Source organism: Colias eurytheme, chromosome 12 (genome assembly GCF_061535395.1).
Source record: "Colias eurytheme isolate Ceu_HAF_F1 chromosome 12, ilColEury1 Martin Lab GWU primary, whole genome shotgun sequence".
NCBI lineage: Eukaryota > Metazoa > Arthropoda > Insecta > Lepidoptera > Pieridae > Colias > Colias eurytheme.
This window is the reverse complement of record NC_142991.1, coordinates 10199537-10225369: the sequence shown is the minus strand read 5'-3', so window position 1 is coordinate 10225369 and position 25833 is coordinate 10199537. Positions and strand designations below refer to the sequence as shown.

General features: G+C 31.6%; 2 protein-coding genes across 2 annotated transcripts in view; one reads left to right on the top strand and one right to left on the bottom strand.

Moving 5' to 3' along the window:
• Positions 1–25833, bottom strand: part of Ac76E (adenylate cyclase type 2 Ac76E) — a 188065-nt gene that overhangs the window by 29663 nt on the left and 132569 nt on the right. The window lies entirely within an intron of this gene.
• LOC149904240 (uncharacterized) overlaps positions 16676–25833 on the top strand; it is a 55874-nt gene continuing 46716 nt past the window's right edge. The window contains exon 1 of the mRNA XM_090108079.1: positions 16676–16870. Coding sequence (XP_089964205.1) covers positions 16847–16870 — 24 coding nt within the window. The 5' untranslated portion in view covers positions 16676–16846. The remainder of the gene's footprint in view (positions 16871–25833) is intronic.

Genomic DNA, 25833 nt, shown 5'->3' with positions numbered 1-25833 from the left:
CGGAAATTTTACGCCGCGTCTAGTTCTCTACGACGTCTGCGTAACTTCTTACCCATACCGACAAAAATTATGCTAGCACAGTCCCTACTCCTTCCCATTATTGATTACGCTGATGCATGCTTTCCTGACTTAACAGTTGAGCAACTAGACAAACTTGAGCGACTTCAGAATTTCGGTATTCGGTTCGTATTTGGTCTCCGTAAATACGACCACGTCTCCTCTTTCCGCAAGAAACTCAAGTGGCTCCCAATTCGTCTTCGCCGGAATGTGCATTATTTGCTTCTCCTGTATCGTATCCTTTTTGACCCTAAGACCCCCTCCTATCTCAAAACGAAATTCAACTTCCTGCATTGTGAAAGCTATTCTCTTCGTTCGGTCGATAGGCTTGTTCTGTCTACTCCTTTTCGTCGCACACATTACTTTGGTAATTCCTTTACAGTCACTGCCATAAATCTATGGAATGAATTGCCGATAAACATCAGACAAGCCCAATCCCTAACTCGTTTTAAAAATCTCGTCCGAAATCATTATTTAAATCTGGCTTTTGACTCGGTATAGCATATTTAGCTAATTATAATATGTATTATAATATGTATATTATTTCTCTAATGACTCCTTGTCCTTTGTCTTTTATTATTTTTAGGTATATGTATTTATATGTATGTATGTTTATTATATATGTATGTATGTTTATTTATATGTATGTATGTGTTTGTTTTATAGTATTTAGTTTATTAAATTTATAATCTTTATTTAATAATATTTTTGTTATCTTTGTATAACATTACTATTTATTTATCTTTGCGTATACTTTCTACCTACCTACCTCCTATTTCCAGTTTATAATTTATCCTTCTATCAGTTGGTTGCCTGGAAGAGATCACTCTTAAGTGATAAGGCCGCCTTCTGTGCTGTTTTTCTTTTAGAATAAGTTTTGTTTGTATTTTATGTATTTTGGCAGCACAATAAAGAGTATAAATAAATAAATAAATAAATTCTATCTTACTAAATTCTGCTTAGTATTCTTTTTTCCTTTATAATATAATAATGTTCTATACTTATTTCTATTTTTAGCCAAGTATAGTAAAACTTTCCAAACAGCCTTTTCGTATATAGACAACCTTTTCAAAGCGTTCACAATAACTCTATACAATTCATAAGCGTGCAAGAACTTCAAATATAATTCACTTTGAAGGCATATAGCATAAACCTTTCGAATATGCCAAAACTTTATAATACGGAGTAATAAAATTTTGAGTTTGCTGTTGACAAGTTTCTCGAAGAAAACTTTTTACATAAAGCTATTTCAGACGTGGGATTAAAGTAGGATTTGTATTGGCCTTCAAATATTACGATAAAAGAAAAGAAGTTTAATAAGCATTTTGTATTTATTGTAGAAATGTATACTATAAATAGTATTTAATAGTATTTAATAGTAATTTATACAGTCATATTTACAGTATAATATGAATAAGCACTGATTTGTGATAACAAAGAGATTATGGTGATAACTCTGTAAATTTTATTTATTATTTTCAGAAATAATTTACCTACGTTTTTTAAATAAACATTAAAATACTTTATGGTACACTATTTTAGTAAAAAAAAATATTTCCCCTAAAGCCTCATCAAATAATATTCTATAACACCCCCTAGCCAAGTTACTTAATAAAAACTTACATCATATAATTTATTTATATCAACTATGCCGTTTTGAAACATCTTCACAAAGGCACAGAGGCTTATAATAAACAATATTCTTTCCCAACTTGTGACTTAATAAAGAATCTACATTATTACACAATTGTAAACATTTCCTTGAAGTCTAACACCTTGGCCACGGACACCGGCGGCGCGACCGACGGCGCGACGGGCGGCGCGGCAAGTCGCGCGGCGCGGTAAGCACGCCACGGGCAGTTGCGTTCGCCGCCGCGACCAGTGTAGACGAGGAGACGAGATGGCTTTAATGATCAAAGTTAGCTCGACGTTGTTCGGAGAGTAGCAGCTTTTTTGCTCAAGATTTAATGTTTGGAAGATATAGTGGAGTACACGAATTAAATAGAAATCGTGTTACAGACGGAGAATTCCACCAAAAATATGAAAAATATAGGCATGATGAAAAATTATGTTGCGGGTGGCTAGACTTCCAAATAGCTGGTCTAGCTAGAATTTCTGCAATACAAGCTTCCGTCTTCATTTTCGCGAAAAAAAAACAAACTATTTTAAATTAAGTTCGCTCCGGGAGTAGTCGCCGCGTCTGCCGCTCGACTCCGTGGCCGGCGCCGTAATAACTCATACATTTGTTTCGATCGCTAGTCGTGCCGCGCGATTCGCTCGGGGAAATTCGCCGGTCGTCTCGCTGGTCGCCGCTGCGCGTGGCATGCCCAGTACATTTCCATACATTTGATTCATTCGCAAGACGCGCCGCCAGTCGCGCCGCGCGAATTTTCACAGCACGTAACAAAGAACAATAAAAGCAATTTTATTTTATCTTGAATCGATATCAGCATTCAAGTGTAAACTAAAAGTAATTACTCTGTTCTACACCATTAAGTGCCCTTATCAGCCCTCGAGATGCCTTATTGGATTCTAAAAGCGGTTTCTTCAATACTGTAAATACTTATTTGAAAATTATTGGATATTTTTCATTAAGCTTCTAATGTTAATTTATATTCAAAAACTGTCATTCGTATAATAAAGACCTGTTGATTGTCTTTTTAAATTAGTCTTTTTTTTAATTTATGTAATGCCTGGTAGAGTTTCGAAGGCCCTTTGTGTAGTCAAAAATATATTATTGGGCTTTTTCTAATATTAATTTTAACCCAAATTTAAGAAGGTAGTGTTATTGGCCCCTGTTGCCAGTCAATTTCACATTAATAAGTAAATGTATATTAATAAAATCATATAGGTAATAAAAATCATAATTTACTTTTTTGAAAATACCACGTATAATAATATAATATACCTACGTCAAAATGTATACCCTATAGCCTCTCCTGACCCTAAATGTAGTAAGTATACAAAAATTACTTCAACGTACAAACTTAATAATTTGTGCGTAATTGATATGTTATCTATTATCTTTAAGATGTCACTCCCCAAACATAAGATAAAATTATCTTTATAATTTAAACAATGAACACGTAATTTGAAGCATCTTTTAACTAAATCAGGTCATTTCCTCTTAAATGCTGATGAAATTAGTCATAGGCTGTAGTTAGCGCTTAGTATGAATCAAAGACACCATTGTAACCTGAATCATAAACCATGTTTGCGTTATTTGTTTTGTCTTAATCACTGATAAATATATTGTGAAATTTTCTTTCTTTGTTTCAAGCTAGTGTAGAAAATTATAATTTATTTTATTTTATTTATTTTTTTTTGTTTTCAATTCAGGCAAGTATTTGATGTTATATTAATAAAAAAGTTTTGAAGCTTTATAAGCTACTAGCGGTCCGCCCCGGCTTTGCCCGTGGTACATGTTTACGTTTTCTCTACATAAGAACCATCCTCGTACTTTAAGGAATATAATAAAAAAAGAATTATCGAAATCGGTTCAGCCGTTCTCGAGTTATGCGCTTACCAACACATTTTGCGATTCATTTTTATATATAAGACTAGCGGTCCGCCCCGGCTTCGCCCGTGGTACATATTTACGTTTTCTCTACATAAAAACCATCCTCGTACTTCAAGGAATATAATAAAAAAAGAATTATCGAAATCGGTTCAGCCGTTCTCGAGTTATGCGCTTACCAACACATTTTGCGATTCATTTTTATATATTACTAGCGGTCCGCCCCGGCTTCGCCCGTGGTACATATTTACGTTTTCTCTACATAAAAACCATCCTCGTACTTCAAGGAATATAATAAAAAAAGAATTATCGAAATCGGTTCAGCCGTTCTCGAGTTATGCGCTTACCAACACATTTTGCGATTCATTTTTATATATAAGATAAGATTAATTATTAATAGCTTTTAATTATTTTTCTTGTATCAAATTCGTACCAATAATGCCACTATAATAGTCTCTTTATTTCTTATTCCCTTTTAAAATCCAATAATTTCACTTGTTATTAGATTCATCCATTCTTCCACTTCTTTAAAAGCTCTAGTTAGAACCTTTGTACTCAAACCAATGGAAAATGCACTCAATTGCACGTAGAATAACGTTTACAATTACATTTTCCTAGACTAAAACGTAATCAGATTATAAAAAATGCAATATTTATCCATTTAAATGGATCATTAGCAATTTTGTCTTCAAGATAATGTTATCATGTTCTTAATAGCTATCAGATGTTAAGATAATAAATTGTTTGATAAGCAGTGACCGGGTTATGAAAGATGTGTACCTATTTTTGAACGAGGAAAATGTAACAAAGGAATTTATCTTGTTTATTTGATTAAGAAAAAACAAATAGGTTAGAACGCATCACTCATTGTATTACTTACAACGTCGTTATTACTAAGGTGACTTCCAGTTTTCAGTAGTACTCGAGTAAAAAGTGACTTCTCTAGATACTAATCCCACTACATAGTATACAAGAAATATATAGTATACAACATATAACAAAGTCGCTTTTCTCTGTCCGTATGTCACTTTGTATGCGCTTAAATCTTTAAAACTACGCAACGGATGTTGATGCGGTTTATATAATAGATAGAGTGATTCAAGAGAAAGGTTTTAGTATAATATAATTTATTGATTTTAGACAAAGCGGGCGAAGCAACGGGCGGTAAGCTAGTCCAGAATAAAATCTTCTCTACTCCTCGTACTATATCTCTGTACTAATTAACATACAAATCTACTAGTTTTGGAGTCGTTGAGTAACAAACATCCAACTTTCGTTTTTATTATATGTAAAAATTAATATTGTGTCTGATAACACGAAATAAAGTAAAATAAAGTTTTTGTTCTGCACAATAATCTCAATTCTTAGGTACATTTTTTTCCTTCTTATATGATAGAATTAATTAGTTTATTAATTTTCAGCAACTTTTTATCATGTTTACCTTCAAAACGTCCTGTTTTTTACCTTAAATAATATTATATTATTAGTTATTCATTTTAATTTTTTATCTGTTGTTGCATTGTATTAATTTTATCTTATTTCGTAGATTGTAAGTTAATTTGTTTAAATTGTTAGTAGTGTATTTGTATAGAATTATAGTGTTAGTCGGTACCGCATTGGGTTTAAAAGGTTATTGATTTATTTAATAATAAATAAATAAATAAAACGTCAACAAGATTTAATTTTGGTGTTTTCAATTACCTACCATTAATAAGATTCTGCAGTTTTTTCTTTGGTTTTAGAGAAACTGCATGCATAACGCTAATTACATTAGTTAATTTTCGTGTAATATTTTTTGTTATTCCTTTATTAATAAATCAAAATATAATTTTATATGGGTTTTAATGAACAATTTATGAACAATCAATTAGATATAAGTAAATACTTATATTTAATTGACTAGAGTAATTTACTTGTATTAGTCTCTTATTTTGGAATGACTCTCGCTTTTTTTTTATTTCAGGCTTTCGCGCAAACTACTGCATCAAAGAAATCATATCTATAGGTACTAATATTATAAAGCTGAAGAGTTTGTTTGTTTGAACGCGCTAATCTCAGGAACTACTGGTCCGATTTTAAAAATTCTTTCGGTGTTAGATAGCCCATTTATCGAGGAAGGCTATAGGCTATATTATATCATCACGCTAAGACCAACAGGAGCGGAGCGATGCGGGTGAAACCGCGAGGCTATAATATACATACTGAATACGGAAAAGGAAGAAACAAATGATTGATATATATTTGTTAAATGTTTGATAGTTAAATGCACTTCAGATTAAATATCTTTGATAACTTTAACAGCAACACTGATATTATGATATTAATACTAGTTATAAGTTTGTTTCGGGTAAAATTATAAAAAGGTATCATGTGTTTCCTTGGAATTTACTACTAAAGTACTACTAGTATAAAAAAAATTGTGAAGAAAGTTTTTGACCCAAATCAAATCAAATGTGTGAAGTCCCGTGTCCCCGTAGTGGGGTAAGGGGCAGATGCATTATGCATACATCTGTTTCACTGATCGATTTTCTTTAGGGACAAGTAAGTGATCAGCCTTCTGTGTCCTACCCACAGATCACAGAAACTAAAGGGAGATATGGTAAGGGGGCGGGGCCGGTGTCGCAGCAATATGCCCAAAAAAAGAACACATGCTGTTTGTTGCATTCAGTTGACGTTCGACCGTCGGCCGGGTATTATTTGACAATGCCGTGTTGTTCCGTTAAAGTTTGTAAAAACCGAAGTGAAACCAGAATCTTTAAGTCAAATGGAATCACATACCATCGGTAAGTACTGAAAATTATACGATTTTCTTACTAAAATTTCAAAAACAATATTACGTAGAGTGATTTCTTGGTTTCTTATCTTTTATATTATGTGACAGAACGACAGTCACAATAATTTATGTAAATAGTTTACAATGCTTCTTCTGTACGTGACTCTATTCAAACGCGGAGTTCGAATACCGCAGTGTATAATGAACATACTAAAGCTAACAATCGTATAGTACGGCCGCTGCTTGCGGTCGTAAGTTAAGGATGCGAATCGAGTGTGTCCATGTCGATAAGATTCGGAATTTTACTACCTTACTACCTTATTTTTATATCATAATGTAAAACTATTAGCTTAATATCTGATTGTATTATTATTATTTGATAGGTACTCGAGCAATAATTTTATAGTAATTATTTTATAGTATTATACATGGATTAAAAAAAGAAGTCACTTATTTCATACTTATTTTACTTTACAATAAGTCAATAGGCAATGCTTTATGGACTTCATCACCATGAATGTAACCATCAAGGTGTCCATTTCTACCTAGTTACTAGTATTGCCTATAAATTGTTTTAATTTTAACGTTTCTCATTTTATCGACAAGCAATCCCTATCATAAATGATAAACGCATATCTTGCGGCTGTAGTGGGCTGTATACGTACGTCACTTATAATCTAGTGTGCGAACGAATAGTCGCTCTCAAATTTTTGTGTGATGACACGCACACAACGCAAAGTATTGTTTTTATTTTGTTTACTGTTGTGTGCGTAAATTTGTTATGAGACACCAGGTTTCGTACTCAGCGCAAGCGATTGGCATCTCTCTAGATCTCTATGGTCCTACCAGACCGAGACATTTTTTTTTCTTCGTCTCCACCGGGAATCGAACCCAGGACCCCTCGGTTCTACGCTCACGCGTCAACCACTGTACCAAGGAGGCGGTCAAATGTAAATCTAGATAATATTTATTTTATACGAAACTCAGAATTTTTTTTGCACATAAAAATAATATAGAAATTTAAGTAGACATATTATTTATATTTTTATTTATTAATACAAAAAATTGCACCATAAAAGATTTAAGATGAGATTGGGGCTTATATATCATATCAATCAGATAACTTAACAATTTAAAAGAGGTCATAGATAAGGCAATGCAAATTTACTAGTCACAAAACCATGTCATGTTTAACTAGGTAGTTTTTTTTTTTTTTTTTTGTTCAAAAGGTCTTCTTTTTATTAGTAACTAGCGCGCCGGCCTCCCCGGCTTCACACGTGGTACATGTAACTTACGTTTTCTCACCATAAAAACCATCCTCGTTCTTCAAGGAATATTATTAAAAAATAATTAACGAAATCGGTTCAGCTGTTCTCGAGTTTTGCGCTTACCAACAAATTTTGCGATTCATTTTTATTATATAGGTTGATGAAAACCCTCAAGTAATGACTCAAATAAACTTAACCCTTAAATTGATTTCGTCCGTTTTAAAGGACATAGTATTTACACACATGCTGGCGCTGTTATAGTAGACCTAGGCATTTCCAATTGGTATATTGGGAAGGTACTAGCTATGTCCTTCGCGTACATGCAGGTTTCATTAGCGAAGCGAAGTATAGTCGCGCATGGTGGCCATTTGAAATTTGCAAAAAACGGATTCTCTGACTCTCCTGATAAAATTGGTAATAACTGTAAGTATTTTGGCTATTTTGCTTATAATGTTATATTATTAGTTAGAATACGATTGTAAGTATAGTATTTTGACATAATTTTTAAATATTTTACAATATTTGGAATAAAAATCTTAGTTTATTTATGATGTCCTATAAAACGGACGTTGACAACTTGGAGTTTAAACTAGGGTATTCTTCAAATGTCCTATGTAACGGACGTTGCCAATAAGGCCCTCCATTTTCAACGTCTTCATTTTGATATATTTTTCTCTATTTTTATTATGTTTTACAGGAGCATGACTTGGCAATCAATAAAAAATTCCCTCACTACCTCTGGCGTAAGCTGAAGAGTCTGGTATTGAGTTGAGATGACGATTTCGAAGAAATGTAGACCTACGGGAATGATTTCACTATGATAACAGTGTCAATCATTTACCCCCAGCATCATACCTCCAGAATTATACGACATATTGATTTGAGACACAATGAAGACCCAAAAATTCAGAATTTTTACCATCAACAAAATATTATTGCTGCAGAATTACAGCCATTACATGCGGTGCCAGATGAATCTTCCCTACTTCTCAGTAGTTCTTCAGCCACAGCATCATGTTACTTACCAGAAATACCACCCAATGTTTGAAAATTTAAATAATAATACCTTACAAATTAAAAAACTGGCAGCAAATGGATATATATGTCAAAGAATCCAAAAAAAAGGCGAATTAAATTTCGTGTTTGTTTTGGTACTTCAGGCATGGTATATACGACTTCTTTGCATACGATGATGATGATGATCCTAAGACCCCTTCCTATCTTAAAGACAATTTCAAATTCCTCAACGAGCATTCCCTCACTCTCCGTTCCTCCAACCTTTTAACCTTAAGTATTCCTTCTCACCGTTCCAACTTCTTCCATTCCTCCTACACTGTCACCGTTATTAACCTATGGAATTCTTTACCTGAAGAAATAAAACGAGCTCAATCGATTTTTATTTTCAAAAAGAAAGTTAAAAACTATTATTTAACTCTGTCACAGGCTAGGTATTAACTCTGTCGACTTATTTATAATATATGTGCTTATAAAATATGTATGTATGTATATATGTATGTATGCTTGTATATATTTAAGTATGTATTCTTATTTATTATCTAATATGTGTATTGTGTATATAATATATTATTATTTGTGTATGTATATAATAATGTAAGCTGCATATATGTAGATATAGTATATATATAATAAGACTATTATTCTGGCACTTTTATTTATTTTGCACCACCATGTTATTGACTCATTTATTTTCCTCGTCTTTTCTGGGTTGCCTGGTAGAGATCGCTGCCAGCGATAAGGCCGCCTACTGTACATTGTTATATTGTATTTTTAATTTTTGTAAAATGTATTCTTTATGGTGTACAATAAAGTATTTTTCATTTCATTTCATTTCATTTCATTCATTCAAACACATTTCAATCTGTACAATTTAGTGAATGGGGAGAGGACTTTCTTGGTGTATTAGATAAGTTTTCAGGCTATGAAATACTATTTCTATTCCCATTCTTAGCATATTCTTAGGCTGTGATTTTTGGTAGTGTCGTTTTTTTAAATCCATTATTTTTAACGATATCGTTACAGTTTTAACCAATATTTTAAGACAGATGTTTGAAAAGCTTATACTAGATCATCCATTATTATAATTTGATAACAATTTTGAATTACAGAGCTGAAAATGTGCATTGTATTCATGCACCACGGTTGCAGGAATAATGTGCAATGTCCGTTATATGTGACGGTTCGAACATGTACATATAATTGGCAATGTCCGTTTTATGTGACATAGTAAAAACCATAGAAAAAAATAATTTTTTTAATTTTTTTTTTTCATTTTCCTCTTTTCTATCCTAATTCCAACACATCCTCCAAATTTCGACATTATACACACAAGTTATCTAGGGGTGACAATTTAAGGGTTAACACGTTCGCTGCGGCACAAATATATCTGTACTTTCCATTACTGCGTTACGGGTCGTTTTAAACCTTGTCCTATACCAGAGATTGTGGCGGCACGAGGCATATTAAACCCCACCGCCCGTAAGAGACCAAAATCCTTCTTTTTGGCGCCAAATAAGACAAAGTGTGCGGCTTTTGTCGTGATTATTATTAACAATGAGTTCATTAACCTAAATCTACCGCCGCCCGTGGTTAGATTAGTTAGTTTAGATTCTATGGATAAAATAAAATGTGGGGTCTGATGTACCCCATACCGCACTGAACAATAGCAGTTTTTCATATAATTTAGTGATGGGAAAAGAAATATCGATTTTATTTAATTGTATTTATTTATCAAACTTATGGATGTTTTTTATTAAAACAGGCCAAACCAGAATATTATTTGCAACCAGTGCATTCTGTAAGAATTTCCTTTACTTTTTTGTCGGCCTTACGACTTGTTAAGAAGGTGCGGAGTTTTTCGTAACATCCTACACATCTCCTCTTCTTTGATCCCTTTAAGAGATGATGTGCCTTGTTTGTTGGCTTGTTGACTTAGGCAAGAGTTAAATTTTGATGAGCCATACACCGATTGCCGGGTGTTTTGGATTTGCCGCTAGTTGATTCAATGAACAAACACACTAATAGTAATCATGATTATCAACCTATTTGTAGAAAGTTACTCAACATGTCACATTCACGTTTCTATTAACGATATTTATTATAACGAGTAGTTAGGATGTTTGAAAATTACCTGTATCCACATTCAGGTCCTTCTTTGTAAAAGCTTCAATAAGTTGTTCCACAAATAGTCTCGAATGCGTTGCACAACACTAACCGCGTGAAGCTAGCTTAAGGTGCGGTACGAGGTGCGCGGTGGTACGAGGTGTTCGCAACCTCGTTCCGCACTGTGTTAGAATTTTTATTTTTTCAGTGCGGCACGAGGTCTAAGAAACCCGGTATTAAGGTCGGTATACCATTGAACTAGGAATCAATAGCACATCTCAGATATATAGATATCACTTTCCTACACTGAACCAGATGGAAGTTATGCCTCCCGCACGACAGAGAAGTTTAAGTTTTTTCCTACCGCTATAACGACGAGACACGGACAGGGTGTTTCAAGCCCTGTTTCGCAGCGAACGTGTTAATCCTTTTTAATGACTTTCTAAGAAAAATAAAACAAAAGCTATAAATATTATCATTAAAATTAATTAAAAATATATAGACAATGCATAAGACCATAATTACTCATTTGTTAAGAGTTGGTTCGCGGAATTTGATTTCATCAAAGACATTGTTTGTACCCTTTCATGTCATAAAAAAAGCCGCGACTTTAAGTATTTTAAATCGAGATTATTCTTATCTAGTCAATGTTTTTAGGTCAACAGGATAATCCTAAAAAACCTAATAATACTTGTATGCGATAATTCCTTATCTGTATTCGGAAATCGCGAAATCTCTTTATACTTTTATTGGAAGAGATAACGTATTTAAATAGCAAAATATTATTTATTATGCTTCTATTTTGGCATTTATTTATAATACTTGTTAGTAGCTAATCTTTTTTTCTTTTCTTTATAAATTTATATTTATAAATCATTTGAAGGCCATAAAACCAAAAATATCAAATTCAGCTAATCTTTATAAATGATATCGTAAAGATTTATTTTTAGCGCGAATCTATTTTTGCGAATGATATTTTTCCTCTATTTTTAGATACTGATAACGTTTTTACGACGGTGCTGCAATCATTTATTTTATCTGATTATGGCAATATATTTGTAGTATCATATGAGTATATAAATAGTACAGAGAAAAAGTTTAATACAATCACGCAAATCGGTTCCACTACTGCAAGCATGTGTGTGCGTGCCACTGAGCAGATGTCATTTGTCTCTGTACTATTTATTTACTCATATTATGATATACTAGAAATCATGGACAAATGACACAGGAAACAAAATAACGTCACCTAATGACATACGTAGAATGAAAGCCATTACCATCCACATCACAAGTAAGGTGAAATCACAAGACGTGTGTATACTATGAAATTAATCTATACTAATATTATAAAGCTGAAGAGTTTGTTTGTTTGTTTGAGCGCGCTAATCTAGGGAACTACTGGTCCGATTTGAAAAAATATTTCGGCGTTAGATAGCCCATTTATCGAGGAAGGCTATAGGCTATATATCATCACGCTCCGCTCCTGTTGATCTTCAACAGGAGCGGAGCTACGCGGGTGAAACCGCGGGGCGTGGCTAGTATATCTATATACGTTTACCTATAAATCAGAATATTATATCAGTTTATCTATAAGGCCTTTTATTTCGAAATCATCAATACCTATACCTCATACCTGTGCCTCATACCTATAGTCGCATAAATATTATATATTTTATCGAAAATTACACCATCTGTCTATTTCATTTACCTATTATTTATATTATCCTTATAACTATTTGTAATATGCATGTTTATTATTCTATATTGTTTAAGCCAAAATTATTTGCACAATATTTGAACCAGTTCATGGTTTATTACGCGCGCTTATAATTTCCATCAATAATTTAACTTCAATACAAAATGAGTTCATACAAACTCACAATAAACATGCTATGTTATCTCTCCCATTGACCACCGAGCGCCCCGATCGGGGCGCGACACAATAGATTATCCATTGTGTCTGTGATTCCGGGGACTGATGGATTACACGCAAAAAATAACAAATAATAATTTCTTTAATTTATTAATTGTCATGTCCTAGCTCACGATCAATAACAAAAGCTCTTATATGCTTTTATTCCTTATAGGTCTTGGCCAAATCATTAATACCAAGTAAAGGTTGCCTTAATAACCTTTAAATTTACAAAAACACATCAATTAAAGGAGATATTCATGGAAATTCTTTGAGTAACATTTAAAAAAATTCGTTACGTACAGAAATTATATGGTACCTACCTACTAGCTTTCCGCCCGCGGCTTCGTCCGCGTTTTCAAAGAAAAACCCAAATAGTTCCCGTTCTCGTGGGATTGCTGGGATAAAACTTATCCTATGTGTTAATCCAAGTTACTCTCTATGTGTGTGCTAAATTTAATTATCATCGTTTCGGTAGTATTTGCGTGAAAGAGTAACAAACATACTCACCCATACGTACACACACATCCATCCTCTCAAACTTTCGCATTTATAATATTAGTAGGAAACTAATAAACTAACATATTCATAAAATAATGCGTACAAGAGAAAGTAAATGCAATTTTATTATTCAAATTCAACTTTTAACATGTTCTTCTATCTCGGAGAATTCGTTTCGCCAGTAAATAACTAATGATTTGCATACAGACTCATATTAGTTTCATCCTAGCCTATTCTAGAGTCATTTTATGTTCAAAAAGCCAAATATAATAAAGAATCCATTGAACTCCACACAAATAACATTTATACTATAAAACATCTCGGGTTTTTATGCAGTAATTTGAAGTTAATTTATTAAGATGTTTTTAGAAAACATTCAAAATGCAATAGGATATCACATAAGTAAATATTTATAGAAAATCCTTACTAATATTAATAATGTCTAGAAGTGAAGTCCCGTGTCCCCTAGTGGGGTAAGGGGCAGATGCATTATACATCTGTTTCATTGATCGACTTTCTTTAGGGACAAGTAGGTGACCAGCCTTCTGTGTCCTGCCAGACCGAAACATTCTTTTTTTCGTCTCCACCGGGAATCGGACCCAGGACCCCTCGGTTCTACGCTCACGCGTCAACCACTGTACCAAGGAGGCGGTCAATATTAATGTGAAAGATAATTAAAGGGTACTTTTTATAGAATTGATAACACTACAAGGTTGCTACTTTTACTTTATTTATGATACTGTTTTCTTCGAATCAGACAAAAAATATCGTCGTAAGTAAATACAGAATCATTTAGTTATTACATACACTCTTTTGATATATTAGGGACAACTATGTAACAAGCTCTACGTTATGATGAAATTGCGTCTCTATAGATATTTTCCTATAGATCGGTAACCTTATGACATGATTCAAAGCAAATAAAAGAAGCCTTTTGAACGTATCAATGCCTGAGTATAAGGAGACTAGATATTATCACATGGCGCATCTACTTCTCTATAAGTATAATATTATACATGTTAATTATCTCCTCATCTTAATATATTGTATATCTTAATATATATAAATCTCGTGTCACAATGTTTTTCCTCAATGGACTCCTAAACCACTTAACCGATTATAATAAAATTCGCACACCATGTGCAGTTCGATCCAACTTGAGAGATAGGATAGTTTAAATATGTAGGTACCACGGGCGAAGCCGGGGCGGACCACTAGTATTATAATAAGTATTGTAGCGTTTGTTTACATAACAAAATAAAGTAGAAATCAATGAGGCAAATAATTTATGAACGCCATTATACAACAGTCGACTTTAAACAAGTGATTAATAACTATTATGTTCAAATAGAAAAAACAAAGGTAATATGAATCTTTAATGAGATAGGATTTCCCCGACGCCCGTATATAGGCAGGTCCACACAGAGCGAGCAGCCTCGTATGCTGACGGATGGTCATATAATCAAATCCAAATTAAGCAAAATGCTCGTTTGAGCCATTTATTTTAGTAACATTCCAAGTAAATGTCGTACACGCGTTTTCTGCGCGTCTTGGCCCGCGAGGCTGCTCGCTCTGTGTGATCCCGCCTTATTGATAATTACAAAGCATAAAGTCATAAACAGATCCGTATAATGAAAGAACATTAAATTAAACGTAAATCCTTTGTCACAGTTCTTGTTTCGTTTAACAGGATCAATATTTGTGGCTATGCTTGATATGGCAAGGTTGACCATGCAACTTGTATGTTTATTGCAATGTGTGTGTATTTTTCCATGCACTTCTGAGGAAAATTTATTGCATGCTTTTTTATTATCCTTATATTTATGAGCAGATGACATATTTTATTGTTATATTTTGTAAACCGATAGTGATACAGTAAATGACTCTACTTTTAAAAACACGCCAGAAAAACTTTAGAAGTTGTGCATCACGTGAATAAATAATGACGAATTGTCTTTCTATTGTTGACTTTAAAGAAATAGTATTGCCATATAAATAGAATATATTATTTTAAATAGGTTTAAGTATACAAATGGATTGATTTTAAAGTCCCGAGTACCTACGGTCAATAATAGGTAATTCTCAGATAGATTAAAAATAACTTGTAAGTATGTTAATATTTCAATTCTAAAGAATACGTTATCTACATCTGTAATTTACAACATCAAATTGCAATTATTATAATCATTTTGCAAGGAATAATTATTTATATCTCGCTGACAAAGGAAAACATTGCGGGAAGAAAATATTAATCGTTTATTCACCTTAGCATTGCTTTTTAATTTGCTAATCAACCTTTTGTTCTTATGTCAGGTTTGAGGTTATCTATAATTTGCAAGGTTTTTTTCAATTGAACTTATAAATATGACGATTTCCGTAGTTTATTTAATTTATTTATTTATTTAATAATTCAATATAGTTGTACAGACAGGAAACCTTAGAACTAATTACAGAAAAAGACAGAGTACAACTTATTTGGCGGCCCTATCACTTAGTAGTGATCTCTTCCAGGCAACCACGGTAAAGGGTAAACAAGCGATGGATGGCTTATTGGCTTAAATAACAGTTATTTGAATACTCGAAAAATGATTATCATAAAGTGTAATTCTAATCTCTTACCTGCGTAACTGCTGTAACGTACCTAACAGGAAAATTTTCCATTCATTTAAACTTTTTTATATTGTAATTTTTATTTTTATCGATAATTCTGGTATACTTTACCGATTTGGATAATAAATGTTCTTATTATTTACGTATCTTTAGTGCATTTGAACTAACGACTCTCCTTAAAAGTTTGTAAGATAGAGCGTCCAATATTGTGATAATTTTAATCGTAAAAAAACACATTCAATTTGTTATTGCTTTTTAAGATACGCGTTTGACCGGAAAAGGTTAAAATCTTATTTATATACTGTTTCAAATATGTTTATACTTTAGACATAATACTCTTTCCGCCCGCGGCTTCACTGGCTTTGTCTCAAACCTACTAAATTATATACTAAAACTTTCCTCAAGAATCACTCTATCTATTAAAAATATCGCATTAAAATCTGTTGCGTAGTTACTAGTTACATATAAAGATTTAAGCATACATAGGGATATAGGGACATAGGGATAGAGAAAACCACTTTGTTTTATACTAGATAGAAATGTAGTGATTATGTTTACTACGTAAAAACTAAAAATGTATTGAATGGACGCTACTTTTGTAATAAGGTCAGCCTTGTTCATGTCATACAACTCAGAGATAAGGGCATTTATATATCAAGACTTCATTTGAAGACCATTTCGATAAGTTTTAATTTATTTATTCTTTGTATTATTATTAGAACTTTACTATTTTATATGTAAATCATGAAAATTGGTACCAAGCAAATAAGTTTGTTTACAAACAATGTTTATCTTCAACATAATTATCTAAAAAGTGTTTCTCGATCACGCGATTCAGAAATCGAGTTTACGATAACGCACCGTTCCCCTCTACGTATGAACATGAATCACTATGCGCCGGCGTTCCATGCGCTCGTAGAGTTGGCAGAAACGTTCGACGCGTTGTCCATCACGCACGTATGTTATATATACTAGCGGCCCCGTGCATACCTTGCGGTACTCCAAACATTTCGATTTTTATTATGCCAGTGTGAGTGCTTGTGATTACCAAGTGATCTGTTTTGTGAACTTTGTGAAGTGTTAAAATGTTTCCGAGAATACAAGGATTGGTGAGTTTATTTATTATTTATTTTTTAATATTTTTTAAATGTAGAAAATGTATCGGACGTAACAACCATTAACTTAATTAAATATACATGTTCACCTTGTTGTTATACAACCTTAAACTTACGATTGCTAAATGGAAGAAATAATATCCCCGAAATTATGCAACCAAGGCTACAGAGGACATTAAGAATTTTTATCTCAAATTGTAAGTATATTTAGGTGGAGTTAAAACGTATAAAAGAGAATAATTTTCCACAATGACGAAGACACATCGATTATCATCTGTAATATTAATAACAACCTAGATATACGTTTATGATACCTACAATTTAATAGTCTTTTTAACCTACAAAACCAAACAAGGTATGAAACTTATCCTCGGTAACAAATCGGCTTAGTCAACTAATATTAAATTATCATCACGTTCGCTGCAAATTCATTTTCTATTAACTTTTCTTGTTCTAAATAGCTATGCGTTTAATAATGGTTTAGTCATCAAATCAAATTTAATCGTTTTTAGTCGCTGAAAATCAGCTCTACAATGAAGGCCTGTGCTTTTCATTGTAAAATGCTGAGCGGCAATCCTTTTAGCATTTAGTTTGTTTGATTAAGTAGATTGTAAGTACTTAAATTGTTAATTTTAATATTGCCTATCTGCTAATAAAAAGTTTTATTATTTTTTTTATTTTTTTTATTTCCTTACTATCAAATTAAAATCTACTTTAAGCAACTATAATAATATTTATTACTAAGGATACTTTGGTTCACACTATCGATGCAATAATTGTATATTTATGCTTTGCCCATCGGTTGCTTGGAAGAAATGGCTCATAGCCATAAGGCCGCCAATTGTATACAAAATGAATAAATAAATGAACTCTATAACCGTTACCTCATCAAAATATTACTTCAACTCAAAATTTCTCTACATCTACATGTAGAGAAATTTTGAGTACATACATTTACAGAACATACATTTACAGTTATAGTCATTTATATTATGACTGTTTTATGTTCTCGGAATTCCTCCTACAGCTACGTGATGACGAGTGCATTATTACGTGAATCAAAATTTCTTTGAACTCAAATATATCTCATAAACTTGAATCATTCGATCAAACGTGGGAGTAACGGAACTATTGAATTGTAACCATCAATTTTGTTATTATTTCAGATGCTGTTTTAAAATAATTAGATTAGTGGCTTATTTAGTTGAAATAAAATACCTGAGACAGATATCTTAAAAATAATAAAATTTTATAATATTAAAATTACATTGTGTACTAAATTTATTACAAAAGATCATTGTATGCAACTAACTTCTTAATCATAGGTTTAAAATTCTTACAAGTATCAATAAAACATATTTGCAAATAGCTTATATTATACAAATATAGATAATTGGAGCAAATACGAGAGACTTAAAAGATAAAGACATTTATATGACTTCAATACAAACAATTGCAGTTGCTATAAACTTTATTTCCTTAGCTATATTATCAATTGGATTTTACAGTTATATGGCAGTAATATTTAAATATATTTTAAGTAAATAATTATGTAATAATATGTTCATTTAATATTTTAATCTGTATATTTTTAATAATATGATGAGATTTAATTCCGAAAATGAGGTTTACGTCTCCGTCATTACTAAAATTAATACGTAGCATTAAATTACGTACAAACCTATTAATTTTAATAACATTTATTTGCTCATAACATAGTTTTGCATAACATTCAGTATAAGATACAATAAAGGTAATATTGTGTATAAGTATATTTTTGTTTTGTTTCTAATCTATACTAATATTATAAAGCTGAAGAGTTTGTTTGTTTGTTTGAACGCGCTAATCTTGGGAACTACTGGTCCGATTTGAAAAATTATTTCAGTGTTAGATAGTCCATTTATCGAGGAAGGTTATATTATCATCACGCTGCGACTAACAGGAGTGGAGCCACGGGGGTGAAACCGCGCGGAGCAGCTAGTTTAATTTATATAATTTAGCGTGTATTTTTACAATTAAAAATACAAGTAAATAATATTATTTGAGTACCTACAAAATATACAATTCATTTAAAAATTAGTTAATACTAAACTACCTATCATTGAAGTTTGACTTTCTTGTCAACCAATGCAACATTCCTGATGCATATGCATGACCTTTTTAAAGGTCATGGTTGTTGATGCTAAGCCTTAGTGTCAAAGGTAAAATGTACGTCGTGATTGCAGTTGAATAAAGTATATATATGTATTATAATATGTATGGAACTAATAAGGCAAATAAGATGTTATTCTATAAAATTATCTGCAGCCAAATCGATTTATTTTTTTAATTAATGGATGTTTTTTATTTTTATAGTGCTACGTTAGGTAGTAAATAAATATATTATTTTAGCATTAGCTTTTCCCCGTTTTTCAAAGGTAATTTTCATGGGAAAAGTCACAAATTATATCATAAAATCAGGATGGGAAAAAAAAACTTTCTTTCGCAATAATAATGTTCGTTCAGATTTCATTTTCAAAATATAATCTACTAACATATTACATAATATACATAGGTATCTACCCAATATAACCAATATTATTGCTTTTTTAATGACCTATCTACAAACTATGTATATTTGTTTATTTAAATGTGTAAAGTAAATAACAAACACACAAAGCTTTTTTAAACAGTAAAAATAAATAGTCTAATCTAAAAGACTACAATGTTACAAAAGTGTGTTCTTTATTGATAAAGGTACATGTTGAATCTTGTACTAGCTGTACTCCGCGGTTTTACCCGCAGTTTTCAGCTCCTGTTGGTCTTTGCATGATGATATAAGTATAGCCTGTAGCCGTCCTCGATAAATGGGCTATCTACCACCGAAAGAATTTTTCAAATCGGACCAGTAGTTCCCGAGATTAGCGCGTTCAAACAAACAAACAAGCAAATAGATTTGATCTATCAAATTCTTTCAGTTAGGCATTTAATAGCAACACTTATAATTTCATTCAGGGATCAAATTCCGGTAGAGCCTATAGAGATAAAGTACCTACCTAAATATGTTTATGTTTGTACCAAAAAACTCTTAAAATGCTGCAATGGCTTAAATTATATTATACTAGCGGTCCGCCCAGGCTTCGCTCGTGGTACGTTTTCTCTCCATAAGAACCATCCTCGTAATTCAAGGATTATAATAAAAAAATAATTATCGAAATCGGTCCACCCGTTCGCGTGATGCCGTGACCAAGGAAAACGGGTTTCATTTTTATATATATAGATTTCCCGAAAAGCTATAGGTTTGATTCCTAAGTTATAGACTCTGTACACAGAGTAACAAATTCAATAAACAGTTAAAAAAATAACTTGTAGTTAGTAATTTATTGTTTAATCAATCCTTGGTTAAAACTTATGCATCGAATAACTACCATTTCAAAAATGTATTCTAATTGTCCGTATTTGACAGTTTACAGGTGACATTTGAAAATGTTCGTGTAATACATTATTGGACGGATAAATTTTAACCAATGATTGAAAAATCGGCCCTAAAAAATTAAAAGTTATTTCTCACACTGTACTTACGAAGAACTAATTATTACGAAATAAGTAAACAATTTATAAATGAGTTCATTACACAAGATAACCTTAACGTTCGTGCACTTACGTATAATTTATAGTCGATTATATTAATGTCAGATTGTCTGTATGTTTGACAAGTTTCATAAATTGTATTTTAATTTTGAAGTCTAGTTTCAAAACTTGAAAAAATATTAAATATTAAATACTTTTATAAAAAAACAAATCCAGAAATCTATAAATTTTCTTGACAATACACATAAACCTTCCTAGAGAACCACTCTATCTATTTAAACAAACCGTATCAAAATCTGTTACATAGTTTTAAAGATCTAAGCATACATAGAGACGGAAAGCGGGAAGCAACTTGGTCTTATACTAGGTACTTATTAAAGGCCACCAACTTTCTCTAGCTGAAAAGTATGAAATAAGGCATTGATTTATTTATAATAACTTCTTTTTATATACCTATGTATATATTTGGTTAGCCTTAAAATAAATTATTTATTCATGCATTCGTGACTGCAGTAGTGGCATTCCAAATAATTTCAAGGTATGATCTGTGCTGTGAAGTGGTTATATTTGTTTTGAATTTTGACAGAGTTTTTATATAAATTTTACTGAGAGACGTTATAATGAGGTTGAATTACACGTCCGAGCGATGCTATTTGTATTATTTCAGTATAAATATAGTTAAAAAAAACGCTTTAAAATTAACAACTCATAAAATTATTATCTCGTCACCTGCCCTAGCTGTGCTCAGCGGTTTTATCGGCAGTGCTCCGCTCCTGTTTGTCTTAGCGAGATGATAGCCTATATCCTTCCTCGATAAATGGGCTATCTAACACCGAAAACATTTTTCAAATCGGACCCGTAGTTCCCGAGATTAGCGCGTTCAAACAAACAAATAAAATTGAACTAAATCCCTTTAAAGTGGGTCAAAATCGAGTCAAAAGAAGTACAAACTTACAAACATACAGATGAAGCTAAAAGCATGTTTATAGATGTTCTACTTTTAAGTCAGACTTCCCCAGTAAACACCGGTTCTATGTTACTATTTTGACGTCATGTCGAGAGTTGGTTTTTACAAATACTTAATTATATTTTTTAAAATCATAATATACCTTTAATAGAAGAAAACCCGGACATAAATAATTACATAATATTTTTATAGTCGATCGATCGAACCCATTCGCGAAAAAGTGAACCATCACTGCATTTTGGTGTTGAAATATACTCACATTTCCTTCAGTTTATATAAATTGCGTTTTAATTAAAACTCGCATGTCTTTCTTATAATTGCAATTTATAAACACTGTTATATAATCGTGGTATTTAATTAAAAAAGAAAAAAAACATTATATATCCATACTATGATACTAATATTATGAATGCGAAAGTAACTCTGTCTGTCTGTCTGTTACTCAATCACGCCTGAACTACTGAACCAATTTGCATGAAATTTGGTATAGATATATTTTGATATCCGAGAGAGGACATAGGATAGGTTTTATCCCGGAAATCCTACGGGAACGGGTTTTTCTCTGAAAACGCGGGCGAAGCCGCGGGCGGAAAGCTAGTATGTATATATATTTAATTAAACATAATATTTTCTTGTAGATATAGTTTTTGTAGAAATGGTTACAAAACATCCGTTGTTTTTGTTGATGTCGGTTAAAATTTTAAACTTATCAGTCTTAAAGACATGCTACTAGTTTGAAGGCTGAAAAATATCGTTTTTACTGCCAAAGAGACTCTACGTCGACTTCATATTTTGCCAAATTACTTATTTCCTAGCTTTACCTAAAATAAAGTCAGCCGTTCCTGAGATGAGACATACTAAAAGACAGATAAACAAAGTTGTGTAAAAAGTAATTTTTAGACTCCATATTTACTCTTAAACCTATATGCTGTTAAATACGTATAAACGGACATTATTTTTTATTAATTTATAATTAAAAAGAAGTACAAAAATCACAATGATCTTACAGCAACAATGGTCCATGACCCATGTTCTCCGAGCAAGGATTTACAGCAAATTAAATATACATTACTAAATGTAGCAATTATTTCGAAATACGCTTTATATGGTAATTATTATTATCTATTTGTATTACATTTGCATTGTAATCTATATTTTTTACATTATTATGCTAAATCGATTAAATAACCTTAATGATTCTGTTTTGAAATACGCTTTCTATGACGTTTTTGCACTCTCTATTTTTTCAAAATGTGTGTTGAGTGGGTTTTTGAGTGAAATCAAAAAATTACGCAACTTCCGGTCTTTTTTTATTTAGCCGGATGTAACAGGAAATAAGACGAAAGTTTGATAATATTTTTTATTTAAAAACGGGTAAATTACATTTTTAACGGTACCCAGGGTTCATGAATGATATTCCATGAACTTCTGCTCGTTTAATAGTAAAGAATTGTCATAATTCACAATATAAATAATCAGGTCATATAATAGCACCATACACATTTTAACTTAACAGAGAAATCCCATGAAAGATAACGCTATGACGCACGAACTTTATCAGACTAACAATTGTGTTCCACAAATATTATAAAAAGGCTAATTTTTACTTCGTGCCTTATTTCAATTGCTTATTAAAAAAGCGAAACGGGTGGCGAATTTTCAAAGCAGTCACGAGTCGGACTCTAATAGATGAACTATTGTTTATGCATATTACTCGACAAAACCTAATCTATCTCAGTAAAAAAGTGACTCAAATGGATAAGCATTTTTCGAGATATTTTCAAGCATTACAACCCTGGAAGGCTATTATAGGCTTATCATCACGCTAAGACCAACAGGGGTGGAGCACTGCGTGTAAAACCGCGAAGCACAGTGAGTAATAAATACATTTAAAAGGCGCTAATCCTATTAAACTTATAGAAAATTTGAACCGTTTCTAATTTATAACGTCGTAATAATAATCCAAAATTCTACATGACACACAACAGGTGGGTTCATTCAAATAATCAGAATTATTTATTTAACACGTATTATACGAGTATATTGGCATTTGATAATATATTATTATAATAAATAATATGTTAATGTTTAAATTTTGTATTTTGATAACATCAAAATTCGTAGTAACAAAAGCAAAACAAATCAGATGACCATAACAAGTGTTATTTAGTAGAATGACGTCAATGCAAGCGTTTTCATGTTTTAAATTCAAAAAACTAAAATAAAAATGTTAATCTTATAATTTTTTTACTGGTGCCCGAGTGTTCTGTCTTCGTCCGGGTAAGGCAGAAGAGTTTTTATTCTATTCTTAAAAAAATATATTCATAAAGCATTTGAACTCTATAAGATAAAATATCAAATGTTAACGTAACTTACGATAAATAATTTTATTTGGCCATACTCACTTAAAGTATTTTAAAAAGAAAGCTACTTTTTAACACTTTCTAGTCTAATCAATTTAACCGATTTTGATGAAATATTATAATATAGATTTAAAAAGGTCTTATTATAAAAATCTATCTCTAATGCCACAACTATTAAATACCTACGTAAGAGATGGAAATTTCACAAATACTTTCTCGCGTTATAATAAAGCGCAAACGAGTAAAGCCGCGGGCCATTCGTTAGTTTATTAACTGTTTTTAACCATACAAACATAAATTATGAGATATTAATATTTTATTAGGACGCTACACGAGATTTATCCTAGATAATTTACGTCATTCGTAAGTCTTTATACTTAATTTCCTGCGTAAAAACAAATTTATTTTTATGATTAATTTATAGTATTTTAACGGTAATAATATTTGGGACACGTAATAGATCAAGAGCCCACGACGGCCAGACTTTCCTTTCTTTCGGAAAGTTGAAAGTTTCTCTGTATATGTCTCCGATACAGATAAGAACGACCAGCGACTATCAAGTTTGGGTTGTGGTTACTTTGGCAGGAAACAGGTAGTGAAGGTGTATAAAATTGTACCTAACTTTCATTATAGTTTAAAAGCTAAATTTTATATATGTTACTTGGGGACCTATAAAAAGATATTACCTTAAGAGCCAGACAGTTTTCATGGTTCTTACATCTAGCCAGACACATTTAAAAAATAACTAACATATCATCAAATTCACATAACTACCTAAAAGCGTAACAAATATGAAATAACCCACTAAAACATTAGTTAACTATAATTATTAAAAAAATAAAAGTATAATATATAAGTAATAAATTTATTACTTATCTTTTACGGGGGCTTATGTTGATGGAATTTCACGTATCCCGATGACTTTTTTATTGTGTCATCGAGATACGCGAAATTCCATCAACATAAGCACCCGTAAAAGATAAGTAATAACTTTATTACTTATATATTATACTTTTATTTTTTTAATAATTATAGTTAACTAATGTTTTAGTGGGTTATTTCATATTTGTTACGCTTTTAGCTAGTTATGTGAATTTGATGATATGTTAGTTATTTTTTAAATGTGTCTGGCTAGATGTAAGAACCATGAAAACTGTCTGGCTCTTAAGGTAATATCTTTTTATAGGTCCCCAAGTAACATATATAAAATTTAGCTTTTAAACTATAATGAAAGTTAGGTACAATTTTATACACCTTTACTACCTGTTTCCTGCCAAAGTAACCACAACCCAGACTTGATAATCGCTAGTCGTTCTTATCTGTATCGGAGACATATACAGAGAAACTTTCAACTTTCCGAAAGAAAGGAAAGTCTGGCCGTCGTGGGCTCTTATATTATAATAAACTTTAATTCATAAAATATTTAAATTTACTATAATACTACTAGAAAACACATTAATATGAAACATATCATCTTGTAAGTGTTGTCGTATTAAAAATATTTATTTTAAACGTAAATTTTTCATTCATATTTTTAGTAATTTGATAATTAGTTATATTGGCTTTGATAATTAGTTATATTAGCTTACAGCGAAAAGGCGTGGTAAGAGATTATAAATTCCATTCATATTATAATGACTAAAACAAAAACAAAAAATAGGAATAATTCATTGCAGTCAATTAAAAACAATTTATATTATAATCGTAGGAGAGCCCGTGGGAGATCGTCCTTCACCGATCTGATAACCAGATGAGACGTATTTTTTATTAAATATTTTTTATAAACAAATATGCCTATAATTGCTTGCCTATCGAAAAGTGGTCATGGCTATTTTTAATTAAATTAACTTTTATCGATTTTTTTCATCACCTTCATACTTTTGATAACCAAATGAAATTTATTTGACTGATAGTTTTTGATACACAGAATATGCCTAGGTAAAGATAAAATAACAAAACATAACGTTTATGAAACAAACATCACAACATCTTTGTTATAGCTATAATAATAATAAATCTTAAAATCGATGCAAAAAGTCACGTGCAGTTTCTTAGTT